General features: G+C 53.2%; 1 protein-coding gene across 1 annotated transcript in view; it reads left to right on the plus strand.

Annotated features, from left to right (window-relative positions):
- The window catches only part of Kcnn2 (potassium channel, calcium activated intermediate/small conductance subfamily N alpha, member 2), a 58,946-nt gene extending 44,183 nt beyond the window's left edge, over window positions 1–14,763 (plus strand). The window contains exons 7-10 of the mRNA XM_013016009.1: window positions 3,596–3,706; window positions 6,886–7,013; window positions 13,098–13,167; window positions 14,260–14,763. Coding sequence (XP_012871463.1) covers window positions 3,596–3,706; window positions 6,886–7,013; window positions 13,098–13,167; window positions 14,260–14,547 — 597 coding nt within the window. The 3' untranslated portion in view covers window positions 14,548–14,763. The remainder of the gene's footprint in view (window positions 1–3,595; window positions 3,707–6,885; window positions 7,014–13,097; window positions 13,168–14,259) is intronic.
- The last annotated feature ends 2,480 nt before the right edge of the window (window positions 14,764–17,243 follow it).

The raw sequence follows: 17,243 nt of genomic DNA on the forward strand, positions 1-17,243 counted from the left end.
CTCTCTCCTCTCCACCCCTCCCTCCCTTCCCCCCACCCCTCCCTTTGTGAGGCGTTTGCGCATCAGAAGCCACACACTTCAGACAGGAGTTTCACTTAGTTTATTCCAGCACCTCAAACCCAACCACCCCACCGCCAAAGCCGCCCAGCCCCTTCCTCCCTCCCCCCTCATGTTCCTCCACACACACCCCCCTTCGTCCCCGCCTCTCCTCTGCCTCCTCCGGTCTCCCTCCTCTCTTCTTTTTCCTCCTCTCCTTTTGTCTCCCTCTTGCTCTCTCCCATCTTGTTCCCGTTCTCCCGCACTCCTTCGCTCTCTGCCCCTCCCCTGGCTCCTCTCTCCCTGTCTCCCATTCCCTCTCCCTCTCAGTCCCTCACTCTTCCTCTCTCCCAAGGGAGAGGAAGGATGGGAGAGAGGAAAGGAGAGATTGTGAGAGAGGGAGAATGGGAGAGCCAGAGAAAGAGAGGAGGAAGGGGGAGAGGAGGGAAGAGGAGGAAGGGGAGAGGAGGAGGGGGGAGGAGGAAGGGGGAGAGGAGAGGAGGGAAGAGGAAGGGGAAAGAGGGGGAGGAGGGGAGAAGGGAAGGGAGGAGGAGGGGGGAGAGGAGGAAGGAGGAGAGAGGAGGCAGGTGGGGAGAGGAGGAAGGAGAGGAGGAAGAGGGGAGACAGGGAAGGGGGAGAGGAAGGAAGAGGGGAAGAGGAAGAAGAGGGGAGAGGAGGGAAGAGGAGGAAGGGGAAAGAGGGGGAGAGGGGGAAGGAGGGGAGAGGGGGAAGGGGGAGAGGAGGGAAGAGGGGGAGGAGGGGAGAAGGGCAGGGGGAGACAGGGAATGGGGAGAGAGGGGGAGAGGGAAGAGGAGGAAGGGAGGAGAGGAGGAAGGGGAAGTGGGGAAGAGGAGAAAGGAGGGGAGAGGAGGAAGGAGGTAAGAGGAGGAAGGGGGAATTGGGGGAAGAGGAGGGAGGGGGAGGGGAGAGGAGGAAGAGATGGGATAGAGAAGGAGGGAGAGGAGAGCGACAGGACAGAGGGGAGCGGGAGAAGGACAGAGAGGAAGAGAGGGAAAATGGGAGCCATGGTCCTCCCCCCCTTCCTCCCCTCCCTTTCCTCTCCCTGTCCCTCTCTCCTCCTCCATTCCCCTCCCCTCCCCCATCTCCCTCTCAGTCTCTCATCCACGTGGCTGTGTGAGGCCTGGGCGCACTGTGGTGTCGCGGGGCGGGGCTCCATCGCTCCAGTGCACAGGCTGGTGAGGTGGGGGTGGGCACGCGGTCAGGGGTCATTGCAGCCATCGGCGCTCGGAGCGCGGAGTAAAACGCCATCGCTCTCCCTCTTCAACCGCCTGGAACGCACCGTCATTCTAGAAGTCTCCATCAAGCAGGTGGACTGTGTGCCGCGGGTCCCGGGTTTTAGCGAATAGCGTCTGCGGCTTGGGCGGAGTTCAGAGTTCTGCTGTGAAACCATCAGAAGAGGGAGGGAGACGGACAAACGGCGTTACTCACAAGGTCACCTTGCCCCGTTAATAAGTTCAACGGCACAGGGTGCCTGGCTGCGCGGAGGCTGAGATCGGAGGATCTCGGTTCAAAGCCAGCCTGGGCAGGAAAGTCCCTGAGACTCTTATCTCCAATAAACCACCAAAAGAAGTTGGAAGTGGCGCTGTGGAAGTGGCGCTGTGGCTCAAGTGGTGGAGCCCTGGGCTTGAGCAAAATGATGCTCAGGGGCGGCGCCCAGGCCCTGAGTTCAAGCCCCAGGGCTGGCACAAAGAGGGAGGGACTAAATAATTAAATGCCAAGGACACTCTTGGTGGTAAGAGTGCTGGTCTGGCCTACTGGCTCAGGACCCCGGGTTTGACCCCCAGCACCCCAAAACTATGTGTGGCACAACAGGCAGTCAGGGAGACCCTTCTGTCCAGTGCCGATTCACATCAGAACCACAGCCTCAGAGCAGTGCACGCGCCTCTCCTCCCCTCCTGGAGACTCTCCTCCACAAAGCCCAGGAAAGGCTGGCGCAGACAGACGCTCCCTGCCCTCCGGAGAAAGTCATTACGCCGTAATTACCTCTCCTTGTCCCCGGTGCGTGGAGGCCGGAGGTGGGGGGTGTCCTCTGGGCACTGACCGCCGCCCCGGGGTCCCCAGCCGATGACCTTGGGGGCCGCCCTTCAAGCTCATTCTTCATAAGACACTTTCTCTGGATTTTAGAGATACGTACATGCTGGTACCCTGCAGCTTTCTTCTTGATTATATAGAGGGATAAATAGATAATGAGCGAGCCAGAGAGAGAGCCGACCTCTTCAAGAGGAACTTGCCCAGGGTGGTTTGATCTTGAAGGTGACTCCGAGGCCTTTCTATTCCTAGAAGATCACAGCACCAGCACCGGTTCCACGTTGGACTCTGGAGCGAGGATGGAGATCGGGGGTGGAATTATCTTTAAGTACAGAGCGATCTCTGTCTAAGGAAGGTTATTCGCCACTAAGTGGCTCTTGAATAATTCAGATTTCGGCAGAACCACAGAAGAGGCGCCCCTCCACGCATGGGGTGGTGTTTAGTTGCTTCGGCCCGAGGAGTAATTGAGTGAAGACAAGCCAGTGGAAAGGCTTCATCCCCGTCCGGCCTCCTCCTGGAGGCTGTTGGATGAGAGGCTCAGCAGCCTCCGCGTGGCCGAGGGTTGAGTCCGGATGTGATGGCTCTCCGAGACTCGTTGCTCTGTCTTTACTCGCAAGGGTTAGGAACACAGAGGTCGGGTCCCCGGGGTCAGCGCGCTGCTCTTTAACTCCACCAAGGTCTTCCACAGAGCAAGGAGCTGTTGGACAGGAAGAGAATGAACCATAGAGAGAGCTAAGCCCAGAACCTCTCTACTTGAGGTAGAAACCCCCCCCCACGCCCACCCCGGACCCGCGTGACTACACGTCCCTTAGCTCCATCCCTCAAACGCTGGCGGCTCTACCACGTGAGCCACAGCTCTGCTTCGGGCTCTTTGGTGGCTGATTGGACGGGAGAGTCCACAGCCACAGCGACTTGCCCGCCCAGGCTGGCTTCCACCGGCGCCCGCACTCCTCAGCCCCTCGAGTAGCTGGGACGGCAGGGGAGCGGCCCGTGCCCGGCGTAGATCCTTCAGGCCGCCGCCTGTCTGTCCGCACAACACCGGGGCTCCCGCTGGTGCCATTTCCAAAAGGGAGATTTGACCCCGGGGATGATTACCACCGCGGACAAGCCTCAAGCCATCCTCGCTTGCTTCCTCCCCCCGCTGGAGCGCAAGAAAGCCACCATAGGTTTGGTGGTCCCCAAACTCCGCCGTCGTTCCCCGGAAGGGCGGGGGGGGGCGGTGCACAGCCCTCTCTGCTGGTCTTGGAGGAAATCCCAGAGGGGCCTGGGCGCTGTCCCTCAGTTCTTCAGCTCAAGGCGGGCGCTCTACCCGTCCTGGCGCGGGCAGGATCGCGGTTCAAAGCCAGCCCGAGCAGGAAACCCCATGAGACTCTGATCTCCATTGAATCACCAGAAAACCCGGAGGTGGTGGAGCGCCAGCCTTGAGCACAAAAGCTAAATTCAAGCGCCAGTATCCAAACAACAACAACAACAATAATAATAACGCTGCTTTGGCCCTCCTTGTCTCCAGGGTGCGGGCTGCACAGCCCTGGTGGTAGCTGTTGTGGCGCGAAAACTAGAACTCACCAAAGCGGAGAAACACGTGCACAACTTCATGATGGACACCCAGCTGACCAAGAGGGTGAGTGACCGGCCGGCCGCCCCAGCGGCCCCCGCCATCTACGCCGTCTCGGGGTGCGCGGCCGGGAAGGCGGGGCGTGCTTGCTAAACTGGGGGGGGCGGGGGGCTTCCCAGGTAGATCAGGCCTTTCTGCCTGAACTGCGGCCGGCCGGGAGGCGTTGGGCGACAGAGGCCGCCGCGCCTTGTGGCTGTCACATCAAGCTGGGGTTGTAACTCAGTGCTACAGCTCTTTGCCCAGCGTGCCCAAGGCTCTGGGTTCGATCCCCACCAAAGCACCACCGACAACAAAAAAGAAACGTCCCAAAAGCCACATGTAACCATTAAGAGATCGAAAAACTGCAGCTACTCACCAGGGGCTCCGCCTCACAGCCCAGCTGCTCAGGCGCTGAGGATTGCGGTCCCAGCCAGCCCTGGAGAACAGGACGATGACCCTATTAGAGAAATAGCAAAGTCAAAAAGAGCTGGAGGCCTGGTTCAAACAGTAGAGCACCCGCCTACCGATCTCAAGGACCTAAGTTTAAACCCTGCTGAAAAGAAAAAAATGATGATTCCCTGAAATACCATGTAGAAGAAATATTTTCCCCCCCAGTGGCGAACAGGTTAATGGCCATAGATGTTCTGAAATTGGAATATAACTCTGTAAGAAAATAAATAACAGTGATAAATATTGAAACAGTGGGTTATTTCCCAAGACCAGGTTTAACTTTTCGAGCCTTCCTGAATTGAAAAATCACCATGAAAAAAAAAAATCACTCACCATGCACAAATTTCCAGGGGAAACAATTTTACACAGACATGGTTTCCCCGTGTGGGAAAGGGAAACAGATTTGTCGTGTTCAGCGTTGAGGGAGATGGAAAATGTGTTGAGACTCTGCAGCTCAGAGCTGCCCCCAGTGCCCAGGTGGAAGAGTGCCAACAAAAGCAGAAAGCAAACACAAAAGTCCCCACAGCTGGCCGAGGGGCGGGCGTAGCCCCGCGCAGACGGACGCTCTGTCCTGTCGCCGGGTATCTGGGGCCTGGGGAAGGCCGGACCGCTGCCCATCTGGGATTGAACACCGAAGAGAGCGTGGAGTTTGGGCCGCAGAGATGCCTTGCTGTTGAGAAGAAACAAACAAACGCAAGACGTTCCGAGGATCCTGACCCGATTCTGTTCAAGATTTCCAAATTGACAGACGATACTGCGTGAATTCTTTGCGTGTGTATGTGCCAGCCCGGGGGGCTCGAACTCAGGGCCTGGTTGCTACTTGTTGGCCTGTTTTCGCTCACGGCTGATGCTCTTACCATGTGAGCCACAGCTCCATTTCCAGCTTTTTGGCGGTTAGTTGGAGGAAAGAGTCTCATAGACCTTCTTACCTCAGCCGGCTTCAAACCCTCAGATTTTAGCCTTTTCAGAGTAAATATAAGTTCTTCACAATTACATGTAGAATTGTGAATCAGTAAGGACTATAATAACATCACAAGCCAGTGAGTGGCCCCACCCCTGTAGCCCTAGCGACGTGGGAGGCTGAGAGGTGAGGATCGTGATTGGAGGCCAGCTCAAGCAGAAAAGCTCATGAGGCCCCTTCTCCGCATTGCCACCTGTTGTCCTGACCAGGACGGGGGTACCCCACAGAAGTGGGGGTGTGCCAAGGCCGGAAGCGAGGCTTTATTTCAAAAATGGCCAGGAATTCAGTCACATCCGTGGCCGGTCAGGCCCCTGGCTGACGGGAGAGACTCCATTTCCTCCAGTGTGCGCAGCGGCCTGCGTGGTGCGTTGTAGAGAAGGTGTCGATCCACTCACAGCCGTCCGCAGAGCTCAGCGAGGCCTGAGAAACTCACCGGCGGACGTGCACGCAGCCATCCAGAGCCCAGACCGAGGTCTCCAGACCTGCGCAAAGGCCGCCGCACGCTCCTGACCTGAGAAACCACATGGTCCATTCCCTCCGGGTCGGCTTTCCTCTCGCCCCGAGCGACGGCGAGTGTCCGGACCTGGCTTTCGCTCCATTTCTCTGCAAGTCTCCGGGCGCTTTCGTGCACCGATTCACCGTGGCTTACACCGGACTGCGGCAGTGAGCGTCCCAGCCTGTCGCCGTCCTCCGTCTGTCCTTCCCACCCAAGAAAGGAGAGACCTGCCAGGAGGAACGTAGCTGAAGCCGGGCACCAGTCACCCGAGCTACACGGAGGTCTGAGGATTGGGGGTTCGAAGCCAGCCCAGGCAAGAAGGTCCATGAGACTCTTCCCTCCAGTGAACCAGCAAAAAACCAGAAGAGGCACTGTGGCTCAAGTGGTAGAGCGCTCGCCTTGAGCTGAAGAGCTGAGGGACAGCGCCCAGGCCCTGAGTTCAAGGACCAGGACAGACAGAGACAGACGAGTAATGGAGGAAGTGTATGTTTGCTAGTTGGCTGCTTGTTTGGTTTTAATTCGGGGACATGTTATTTTTCCCTTTCATATTGAAAAGTAGCAGTGAAGTTAGTTCCCCCTCCCCCCCCAAGAAGAAATCTCGGCACCGTCAGTCACCAAGGCTGATGCCCGTTACAAGCGCAGAGGAAATACACACGCACGGTGCCATCGCTCAAGATGACCTCAGGGACGCTTCCGTCCCGTGGGCCTCGGGCGTTGCGGGACGGGCCAGGTGATCATTGTGCGGGAAGCTGAATTCCCACCAGGTCGGCCGGTCACCCCAAGGAGGGACCGGGCCCCCGTGGCTTGAACCTCACTTGATGCGCCCATCTTTTAGAACTTTCTAGAAAGTTCTAGATTATCAGCTCCCGTAGCGTAAGGAAGACTACCAAAATAATAATAATCATAATCTGGGCTGGCTAAGTTTGTTATCGGCTTCCAAGATATTTTGAAGCCTTTCATCAAGAAAGCAAGACTTAGAGGACAGTCACCACAGAGGGTGGGCGCCCAGCTGCTCGGGATGCAGGAAAAGAAGAGTTGAGAAAGGAAGGCAGAGAGAGAGAGAGAAGAGAGAGAGGTGTATAGACGGCGGTACCTCCCTAATCTTTCTGTCTCCGGATGGCTCCACAGCAGCTACAGCTACTTCTCAAAGGGCGCAAATCCAAGGCCCCCGGTGGCTCCGCCCCGCACCGTCCGGTTGCCGCTGTCCCCGGTGGAGGAGGGGGGGCCTCCCCGGCGAGCGGCCGAGGATTCCGCCGTGAAATTCACCGCCGGCTTCTCCCCCATTTGTTTTCCGAACAGGTAAAAAACGCAGCTGCCAACGTGCTCAGGGAAACATGGCTCATCTACAAAAACACGAAGCTGGTGAAGAAGATAGACCACGCGAAAGTGAGGAAACATCAGCGGAAATTCTTGCAAGCTATTCACCAGTAAGTACCGGCTCCGTGTTTATCTTGCTTGCTTTGTGGCTGGCTGCCGATGCCAACACTTAGTTGTGTTGTTGTTGTTGTGTACGCAGTAATTCTCTCAGTGAAATACTGAAGGAGAATTTTAGCTGCTCTTCGATTAAAATTCATGAGTAGACTACTCATTTCTTAACCAAGATGTCTTGTTTCTGTATTCAGTATCAGTCGTTTCGATTAAAATGGCGTGTCCCAATTTATTTACCTCTCATTGTCCGTCCGTTCTAAGATGTGTAGCTTGTGTGCGTGGTAAAATCTTGAAAGATTAAATGGCGTGAGCTACCTAGATTTTTTTCCCCACATACATCAAATGTCTGTATGGATTAGAACGCAATTATTGTCTTAGTAATCGGAGACTCGGCGCATCCCCAGTCAGAAATTCGGGGTTGTGTGCGCGCCGCATGTTCCCTGTAGATTTTTGCGTTCCATGATCATCCTGAAATGGCAGCGTTCCCCTCCCGGTCGCTGTTCCATTGTTACCCAACTCCCATAGGCGTTTGAAGTAGGTATCTGTGTCTCGTAAGAGTCAGGATAATTTGGAAACGCAGGACTTTCCCTCCCCTCCCCCAGGTGGAGATGTCTTCACTGTAAGTATTCTTACCCTGTGGGTCTCAGGTCTGGGATCAGGCAGATGTGCCGCTCCTGCACAAAGAAACACAGAGTGAAATCCACCCAGGCGACCCTGGGAAACCAGACAAACCCCAGCTCTTTGTCTCCCTGGGGCCAAACTAGCACAGGACAAGAAAGTTGCAAGGCTAGAACTCATCTGACGGATGGACAGACGGAGCTCATTGCTAAGCCCCTTGGCACCACACATGCAGAATCTCAAGGCTTTCTTCTCCTACCTTCCACCTGTCTGTCCATCCAACCAGCTGGCTCTGAGATGTAATTACACCACTGCTTGCGCTTTTTCTTTTCCGAGAAGCAGCGGAGAAGCCGGTTCTCCGGTACCTAAGGCAGAAGCGCACACACGTGTGTACGTGGTAGAGGAGTTGCTCCTCATTGCTGCTCATAAGAAGGCAGTGGTGTTTTTCCTTAAACCAGATGCAGCTCCGAGCTCCCCATGATTGTTAGGGTCTTAGTACTGCCCCGAAGACGTGAGACAGCACAGAGAGAGAACCAAGCTCCCCTTACAAGCCACCGCCGGGACCTCCTGCCCAGACGTCCTCCCCCCGCCCCCTCCCCTGCAGGCCAGGCCTGTCCCCAGCCACAGTCATAACCACCCCCAAAGCCCTTGTCACCAGCAACCCCCCCATCCACACACGAGACCCCCAGGGCCCGCCATGGACCGCAAGTGTCTGGGTGTGAGCACCTGTCTCGTGTGCAGCTATTGGAAAGGAAGCTCACCTCGGTGGGTGTGAGGAGCCCAGTGTGCCGGGGAACACCAGTGTGCGGACACAGTGAGCAAGCGTAGGCCGGCGGGTCTGCGGCCTGCCACACATCCGTGCCCGCCAAGATTTCATGCTTCTGTCAGCGTTCCCTATTAAAAACACAATCCGGGGTGAACTGGCCTTGGATAAATGCCCGATACCAAATTCAGAATATCACACTGCAGCAAGTGTGTGGTAATCTAGCCCCAGAACCGTCCCTACCAGGGACGCTTACCCCACATTGTGGGTCTTCATTAAATTTTAGGTTCTGAATGCATTTACAGGCAAACCCTTGGGAGAAACGCAAAGGTATTTATTCATCATATAACCTTGGCTGTTAGGTTTGAAAAGCTTTTTTTCAATAAACTAATTTTTTTTAAGCCCACCCTGTAGGAAAGCTAGTTTTAAGAACTGTCCTAGCTGGACACTGGTGGCTCCCGCCTGTCATCCTAGCTACTCAGGAGGCTGAGATCTGAGGATCGTGGTTCAAAGCCAGCCTGGGCAGGAAAGGCCGTGAGACTTTTTTTTTTGGTCATGGGTTTCAAAACCTCTCTTGTTCCACTGTCTACTTTTTTTTTTTGGGGGGGGGGTCCGGTCGTGGGGCCTAAACTTGGCCTGGGCGCTGTCCCTCAGCTCTTCAGCTCAAGGCTAGTGCTCTACCACCTGAGCCACAGCACCACTTCCGGCTTTTTTTCTTTCTGCTTATGTGGTGCTGAGGAATCGAACCCAGGGCCTCAGGCATGCAAGGCAAGCGCTCTACCACTGAGCCACCTTCCCAGCCCCGTGAGACTCTTACCTCCCATGAACCACCAGAAAACCAGAAGTGGCGCTGTGGCTCAAGTGGTAGAGCGCTCGCCTTGAGCTGAAGAGCACAGGGACAGCGCCCAGGCCCAGAGTTCAAGCCCCACAACCAACAACAACCAAAAAAAAAAAAAAACCTGTCCTAAAGACAGCAGCAGTTGTGCCCACTGGGCAGGTTGAATTGAGGTGCTGGGTGCCGTGGAGGAATTTTCCCAGCGCTCCCCCATCTCCTGCTCTTCTGAGTGGTGACCAAGGAATTCCCCAAGGAATTCTCTTGCGTCTGTCACAGTTTCTGACTCCGTTTCTTCTGTGGAACGTGTACCTCGCCAGTACGCGAGCCTCGGGCGGCTCAGACGGCGTTCTGAATTGTCTCATACGTGTTGTCCTGGACACGGGAGCCCTGTGCTTCGTGACGAAGCTCCACAAAGCCTCGTTTCTCTGGGCTGCGTGCGGGGCGGCTCTGGCTGTCACGGGGAGGGGTGGGGAGGTGAGGCACACAGGGGCTCGATTCCACGAGGCAAGGCCTTCACCGCTCCCTGTAGACCCAGCGTGAGCCGAGGCCCGGCCGGCAGCTCCGGGCCGCTCGGGCCTTCGTGGCAGAAGGGCAGACGTTCCAAACTCATTAGCTGGCGTTTCCCGGGAGAGCCCCCATCTCTCCCTGAGAGCCTGGCCGCTGCTGTCTCCCTGCCCTGAGGCTCAGCTCTCTCCCTCCCTCCCGTCCTTGCTGCCCTCTCTATCTGCTCGAGTCCTCTTCCCAGCAGTGAGCCTGTTTGAATTGTGTCGCTTGGTGCCACCACGTGAGCTCTTCCTCTACCTTTCCATCCTTGTTTCTTCCATGTCATGTATGGTAGACCCACCTGCCAACACCAACTTGTCTCAGAGCCAAGAAATCCAACGTGGTCCTTTATACAGCGGCTCTGGGGAACACGTGAGGCCCCCCCCCTCAAACACTAGGATGCCCCGATTTATTGAGCACATTGGCCTTCTGGTCACTATATTGTTTTAGAAAAAAAAAATGATTTCAGTTGCTTCCCCGAGCACCCCGAGGCCGGGTTGGCCTGGGGTTCGTTCCCCTGTCTCACGTCTGTCCGGGTCGGGAGGAACGGCGAGCACTCTCGCTGGACAGCCCCCACTCACCGGCCAAGGACGGAGAGGTCCACCCACAGGGTGTCCCTTGGTCACGAGGTCTTCCGTCGAATGAATCGAGCCCCCTGTGCCAGACTGACGCGCCTCTGTGATTTTTCTTTTTCCATTCCAGAATATTTTACAGTTTCTTTTTTCTTCTGTCTTTTTTTTTTCCAACAAAATGAAAATAGAGCTCGGAAGTAAGTTGCGTGAGCCGTGCCTCTCTACATTTGCAGACTTTTCCACTGGCTGCATGCACCTGCCAAAAAACGGATCCTTTCTTTGTGAATTTTAGTCGTCTGGTTGCTGCTATTGGAAATGTGATCCAAAACAAAAACAAAAAACCACCCATGCTATTTTCCTTTGATAAGTGAAGTTCACAAGGAAGAAATCAGCATACGTTTCTTCTTCTTTTCGTGTGTGGGGTGTGGGAAGAGAGTAATATGCACCTCTCTGCATGTTACCTTTTATTCCGGCAGCTCAGATGGACGTGTCCATCTACGGTCCCCCATCTCAGGCTGTGCAGGACAAAAAATGATACATGTCCCAGGAACACGGAGGAGCTCCAGTTAGGGTTATGCGCAGGACCGCATTCGGAGCGGATAAAAGGGGCAAAATTCTACTGTCAGACACAGTTGAGTCACCCGAGGAGTGTACACACACACACACCATTTGAACATATCCATTTCAACTCGCAGAACCTCAGCCACCTCTCCCGATTGCCAGAGCTCAAGTCTTCACACTCACCTCTTGCTGGAAACATCTGGCCCCAGAGCCCTAAATAACGCTTTAATTATTCGTTAAATTTTCCACACAGACTTGATACAAACCCCCACCCAAAACAAAAACATTCACCGCCGAGAAAGGTAGAAGTGGCTTCCGTAGCAGTGAAAACACTGGTTATTTTGAGCTAGCCCCTGCCTGGGAAGCTGCCCGTCTGTGGAAACCTGGACGGAGATTCTGCTGGGCCCAGAGATAAAGACAGGGGAGGAGCAGGGTGAGACCGGCCCATGCCCTGTCCTGGCCATAATAAAGGCCTGGAGAAGCTCCTTCCACTGCCTCCAGTATTGCTTGTCTTACTGCTCTAAGAGTGATCCTTCAAGTCCTGGAGAGCAGCTCTGCCGCCATACATCCAGCCCCCAGGAGCACTGCCTAACACGCGTGCGCGCGCACGCACACACACACACCCTTCCACCCAAGAGAAAGCCAGAGCTCCAGCTGGACGTGGAACCCCACATTCTCCCCTCTCTGGGGTGACCCACAAACGTCTAGAGAGTTCTTTGTGGCCCGTGTTGTACAAGGGACAGACGTCACCCTTCTAAGGACACTGGGGATTTTTCTCAACAGGATGTGAGCGTTAGGGTCCTGCTGGCACATTTCGTTTAGACGAGGACCCGGCCCAGCCTGCCAGGTCACGCTGAGGGGTCGTGAGCAGTCACCAGGCTGAGCTGTGAACCGAAACGCCTCCGGGCAGTTGAAGGTGGAGTCAGTTCAACTCTGCGTGGCCCAACGGACCAACGTCCTCGAGGGGGGAGTGGTTGTGGGACCACTGATCACAAACACGCGTGACAGAGTCTCCTGGCAGTAAAATCTTGCCCTGTGAGTTATAACCTAGTTAGTTATAGACGATTCTGAGCCATTTAAACTAACAATAGTTTAAAACAACAAAGCATATTGTCTGACGTTAACAACGCTGACTTTCTAAAAATGGCTTTTGTCACCAAGGCCAAGGAAGGTTAGCATGGATTTCCCTTTCTTTTCCTTTTTTTAACCTTTTCCATTAAGTAGCCTAGGAAAACCTGTCCTTTGAAGTCTTTAAATTGTTGATTTACAGAAAGAAAAAAAAAAACCTATCTTTATCTTGGGAAAAAAAAATCTTTGGTTCTTAGGACATAAATATGCTAAAAAAATAAGAGTTCTCATTTGGAAATACTTCAAAAAAAAAAACGGTGGCTTTTTTTGGGTGTGTACAATGATATTGTAAGTAATCAAAAAGCCCTCTGACAAACACGCTGTGTCAGACGTGTGTTCTGACTTTTATCTCTCTAATTTTTTTTTAAAAAAAGGGAGTTTCTCCTCCTTTATCAAAATCAGTTTTAAGAGTTAAAAAAGAAAGAAAAGGTCCCCGAGGAACCGATGGAGAACTAGGAGACAGGACGATGCGTTTTGAGCTACCTTGGCTGCTGGTTGAATAAAAGTTTGGTTTCTGCTAATGAGAATCCCGCCTGTCACCGCTCATCGGGCCCCAGTGCTAACCCGACTCATCTCAGACGCCACGGGGCGCCCGCGGCCGCTCACATAGGCATAGGAAGGCGGCGTCGCTCCGCGTGACAAGGCCCCATTGCTCGCAAACTCTCTTCCTATGTCTATTTGTCATGACGCCGGGGCTTTAAGGAATGTTCTGGCTTCTTCTCATATGGTGAAACCCCCCCCCCCTTCTCCTTCCCCACTCCCCCTTATGATCCTTTCTGAATTCAACGTCCGGTAACCAGCTCTGTCCCCGGGACATCTCATCTCTGGCTCTCTTTTCTTTCTTTTTTTTTTTTTTTTTTTTGCGGTGTTGGGAAAGCATGCTCCTCATTGTACCAGATACATACGCCCGGTATGGACGCCCCACCCCGCCCCAAAGAGTGAAAGCATTCTCCATGCAGTACCTTGCTCTTGCCGGTTTGGTGCATGCTGTTTGGTCAACCACGAGACGGCCGCTGCGGGGTGGGGGGAGACGGCGTGCGTAACTTGGGGTTCTGTCTTCTAGATTGAGAAGTGTCAAGATGGAGCAGCGGAAGCTGAATGACCAGGCCAACACCCTGGTGGACCTGGCCAAGGTAAGTCCAGCCTGTGTCGGCTGCCCGTGACCGCCGGGCACTGGCCATGCCCCCGGGTGCACGCGCTGGTGGACAGATCCACTGAGATGCACGCATGCATGTATGCATGCACGCGGGGCCCGGCTGCCATGTACCTTCTCCTTCTCTCATCTCTTCTCCATGAGCCAACCCCCCCCCTGCTTAAATGCTCTCCAGACTGCCGTGAACTGGACGCACACTGTACGACGCCTGCATCCAACAGGAGAGTTCTGGAATTCTCCAGTCTTACAGGGATACAGCAGACCTGTGTCTTGGGTGTGTGTGTGTCTTCAAGGCTCATGGCTGGAAATAGTCATCAGTAAAAAAATAACGCGAAGCAAACTGAGAACAGTGGGAAATTGACATTATAAAAAAGAGCCACTCCAGGTGCTGGTAGCTCACACCTGTAATCGTGGCTCACACCTGTAGCCCTGGCTGCTACCCAAGAGGTAGAGTCCTGAGGATTGTGATTCAAAGCCACACAGGGCAGAAAAAGCCATGAGACTCTTGACTTCGCTAACAGCATCAACAGCAAAAAGGCAAGTGAGAATTCAAGCCTGAGTTTTGAGTCCTAGCTCGCACGCGCACACACACACACACAAAGGCACTGCCCTAGTAATAGTACACATAGCCAACAAATTTGGCGTGCTTACTTATATAACAACCATTAAAACTCACCTCTATGGAAGTGGTGCTGTGGCTCAAGTGGTAGAGCGCTCGCCTTGAGCTGAAGAGCTGAAGGACAGCGTCCAGGCCCAGAGTTCAAGCCCCACGACTGGCAAAAAGAAAAAAACTCACTCATAAACACAGAAATGGACATCTTTGCTATAATTGTTCCAATTCCTAAAATCCCTGGGCCTAATGTCCCCAGGCCATCCAACAGGGAACCAGGTGAGTACCTGCAGTCTTACCGGCTCTAAGCCCCAGCATGGAACCTTCTAGAATTTGCTCCCCACGCAGCTCATTCGTTCATGGAGCTGCCACCAACCAGAGAGGCGAGCCGGGGTGGGAGCTGGGCCGCCCAGCACGCTCTCTTTCCACACCGCCCCCCCCCTCCCGTCTCCCCCCTTCCAGACTCAGAACATCATGTACGATATGATCTCCGACTTGAACGAGAGGAGCGAGGACTTCGAGAAGCGGATCCTCACCCTGGAGACGAAGCTGGAGACTCTGATCGGCAGCATCCACGCCCTCCCGGGCCTGATCAGCCACACCCTGCACCAGCAGCAGCGGGATTTCCTGGAGGCCCAGATGGACGGCTATGACAAACGGCTGGCCTATGGGGCGGAGCGCTCCCGGTCCTCCTCCAGACGGCGGAGGTCCTCTTCCACGGCACCACCAACTTCATCAGAGAGTAGCTAGAAGAGAATACGTTAACCACAAACTAAGACTTTTTGCCATCATATGGTCAATATTTTAGCTTTTATTGTAAAGCCCCTATGGTTCTAACCAGCGTTGCCCGAGTTCTGATGTCAGAATCTTGGGGACCTGAACATAACTATACTAAGTTTTAGGCCAAAATGAGTTGAAAACTCTTTTTTTTTTTTTTCCGGTTTTGTTTCTTTGAGACACACAGGGAATGCAACCTAATTACTGCTATTATAGATTGTTCTTCCTCTAATTTCACTAACTTTTTATTCATGCACTTCAAACTTTACTACTACATTATATGATATATAATAAAAAAGAAAACGTTAATTTCTGCACAGACTTGGTTTGATCACTTGACCAAAACCGTACGCCTGCCGTCCGTTGGCTCTCTTCCAGGGGGAGTGGGGGGGGGGGTCCTCTGATGTCAGCCGGCCCGACCGATCGGCTGGTTTGCGGGTGACACCTCCACACCGGACGTGTGACCGTTTTCCCCTCCCGTGAGATGTCGACATCACAATTATTTTACCCAGCTAAATGTTCCATTCTCTCTTCAGTTTACAGTGTCTCCGTTTGGAGCTTTTCCTTCCCAATGAAGTAGGTTTCCAAATGTGGAAAGTCAGACTATTTAATCAGAATATGTACCGTGCCCCCTCCCCTAATAAATGACACAGATCCTTTCAAGAATTATTCCCCACCAGGGTCCCTGTAACTCACACCTATAATCCCAGCTCCTCGGGAGGCTGAGATCTGAGAATCACAGTTCTGAGCCGTCCCCAGCAGACAAATCTGAGACTCTTTTCTTGGAACAGAGCGATCATTATTTTATTCCCGTTTTACGCCGAGTATCAGGGTACGACCATTGTCCGTGAACTCCTGTGATGGGATTTATAAGTCTAAAGCAGTGATTTCTTATTCCTTTATTCCAAAAGGCCCTGGCTCTGTTGAAGGTAACTGCGGTACCATCAGGAAGATCCGTAGTTACTTAACAGGTTTGCATACATCAGCATCATAAACATGAATGTAAGTCAACGTATTTCCTAGTATATGGTCCCCTCTTGGTCGGGACTAGCGTACATATCTGGCACAAGATTAATTTCACACATTTTTTTCTACACTTGTTTCTCCAGTGGTTATGGTCTGATTTATATAAAAGGAAAATGGCAAATTTGTAAAAGCCAGCCCTGGGCCTGTTCGCTGTAAGTCTGGCCTTGGTTTGGAAGGGACGTCGTTTGCTCTTCACGGGGTTGGATTTTTGGTACCGGGAGGATCGAACCCAGGATGTTGCACTATGCTAGGCCAGCTACAGCCCCCAGCCCCGGGCAGCGCCCTCCCGCACAGGTGCTCTCCGGGAGGCTGAGGAAGGGCTGCTCCTCTGTGCTACGGGCAACATAGAAAAGGCCAGGCTTTGTTTAGCAAGCTGCTTGCGTTTGTCTAAACATGAAGAATGCTCCTGCATGCTCAGAAAAACTCAGAAGAGATCCCTGTTCTCCTGCTCTGCTGTATCACTCCGGGGTCTAAAGAATCCCAAATGGCTGGCCTAATTAAGTAGTTCCCGCTGGGGTGCCAGTGGCTCTAATCCTAGCTACTCAGGAGGCTGAGGTCTGAGGATCGTGGTATAAGGCCAGCCTGGGTAAGAAAAGTCTGTGGGACTCTTCAATTAAGCATCAAAAGGCCACAAGTGGCGTGGGTGGCTCAAGTCATGGAGCACTAGCTAGCCTTGAACAACAACAACAAAGTCAGAGACAGCACCCAGGCCCTGAGTTCAAGCCCCAGGAGGACCAACATCCTAAGGAGAAGCATTTTTTCTTGCAAGAGAAAAAAAAAAAAAAACTACAGCAATATAGTTGATTCCCGCCACACAGTTCAGTGAAGAAAGTCGCTTGCACCACGATGCTCTCTAGGTGATGGAAAGAATCAAAACGTTTCAAGAACACAGCGTTTAATTGTATGTGTAATTGACTGGGAATGTGTGCAACCGCTTCCCCCTTCCCCAGCCCTCCCCAAGGCCGCAGCTAATCTCATTTACACAAGACATTCCCCGCACATCTGTGCTAGAGAGGAGAGGAAAACAGAACACCGCCCAGAGACATGTAAGGCTGAGGGTGAGTGAACCTCACAATCCGGCTTCCAATCCTGCTTCGTCAGGACGCATGCTTCATATGATAGAACTAAGGTTTCGGGGTTCACAAGAAGAGAGATGAGCAAGCGAGCTTTCATTTTAATTTCATAGCCTGTGTTTTTTCCTTTCCTCTTAACTGGAGCATTCCTGGGTGAGCTGCTCTTTTCTCTCTAAACATTCATCTCTTCCTGTTACCAGTTTGCTTGAGCTTTGTATCTGTAAAAGAACATCAAATCACTGCTGTCCTGGGTTTGTGTCTGCTCAGATGACATTGAAGTGAGACCAATTCAATACTGACAAGAGGTCTTACTAAATATATATATATTTTTTAAATGGCTCGTGCCTGCAATCCTAGCTACTCAGGAGACCGAGATCTAAGGATTAAAGTTCAAACCTTTCTGCCCAGGATGGGTAGGTAAGATGAGACTCTTATTTCCAACTAGCCACCAAAAAGCCTGATGTGGAGGCGTGGCTCAAGTGGTAGAGCACCAGGCTTGAGCAAAATAGAAGAGCACAAGGCCCTGGGACAATAAAATTAAAGGAAAAAAAAAAGACTTACAGATGCTGA

The sequence above is a fragment of the Dipodomys ordii genome, unplaced genomic scaffold (assembly GCF_000151885.1).
Source record: "Dipodomys ordii isolate 6190 unplaced genomic scaffold, Dord_2.0 Scaffold29, whole genome shotgun sequence".
Classification (NCBI taxonomy): Eukaryota; Metazoa; Chordata; class Mammalia; order Rodentia; family Heteromyidae; genus Dipodomys; species Dipodomys ordii.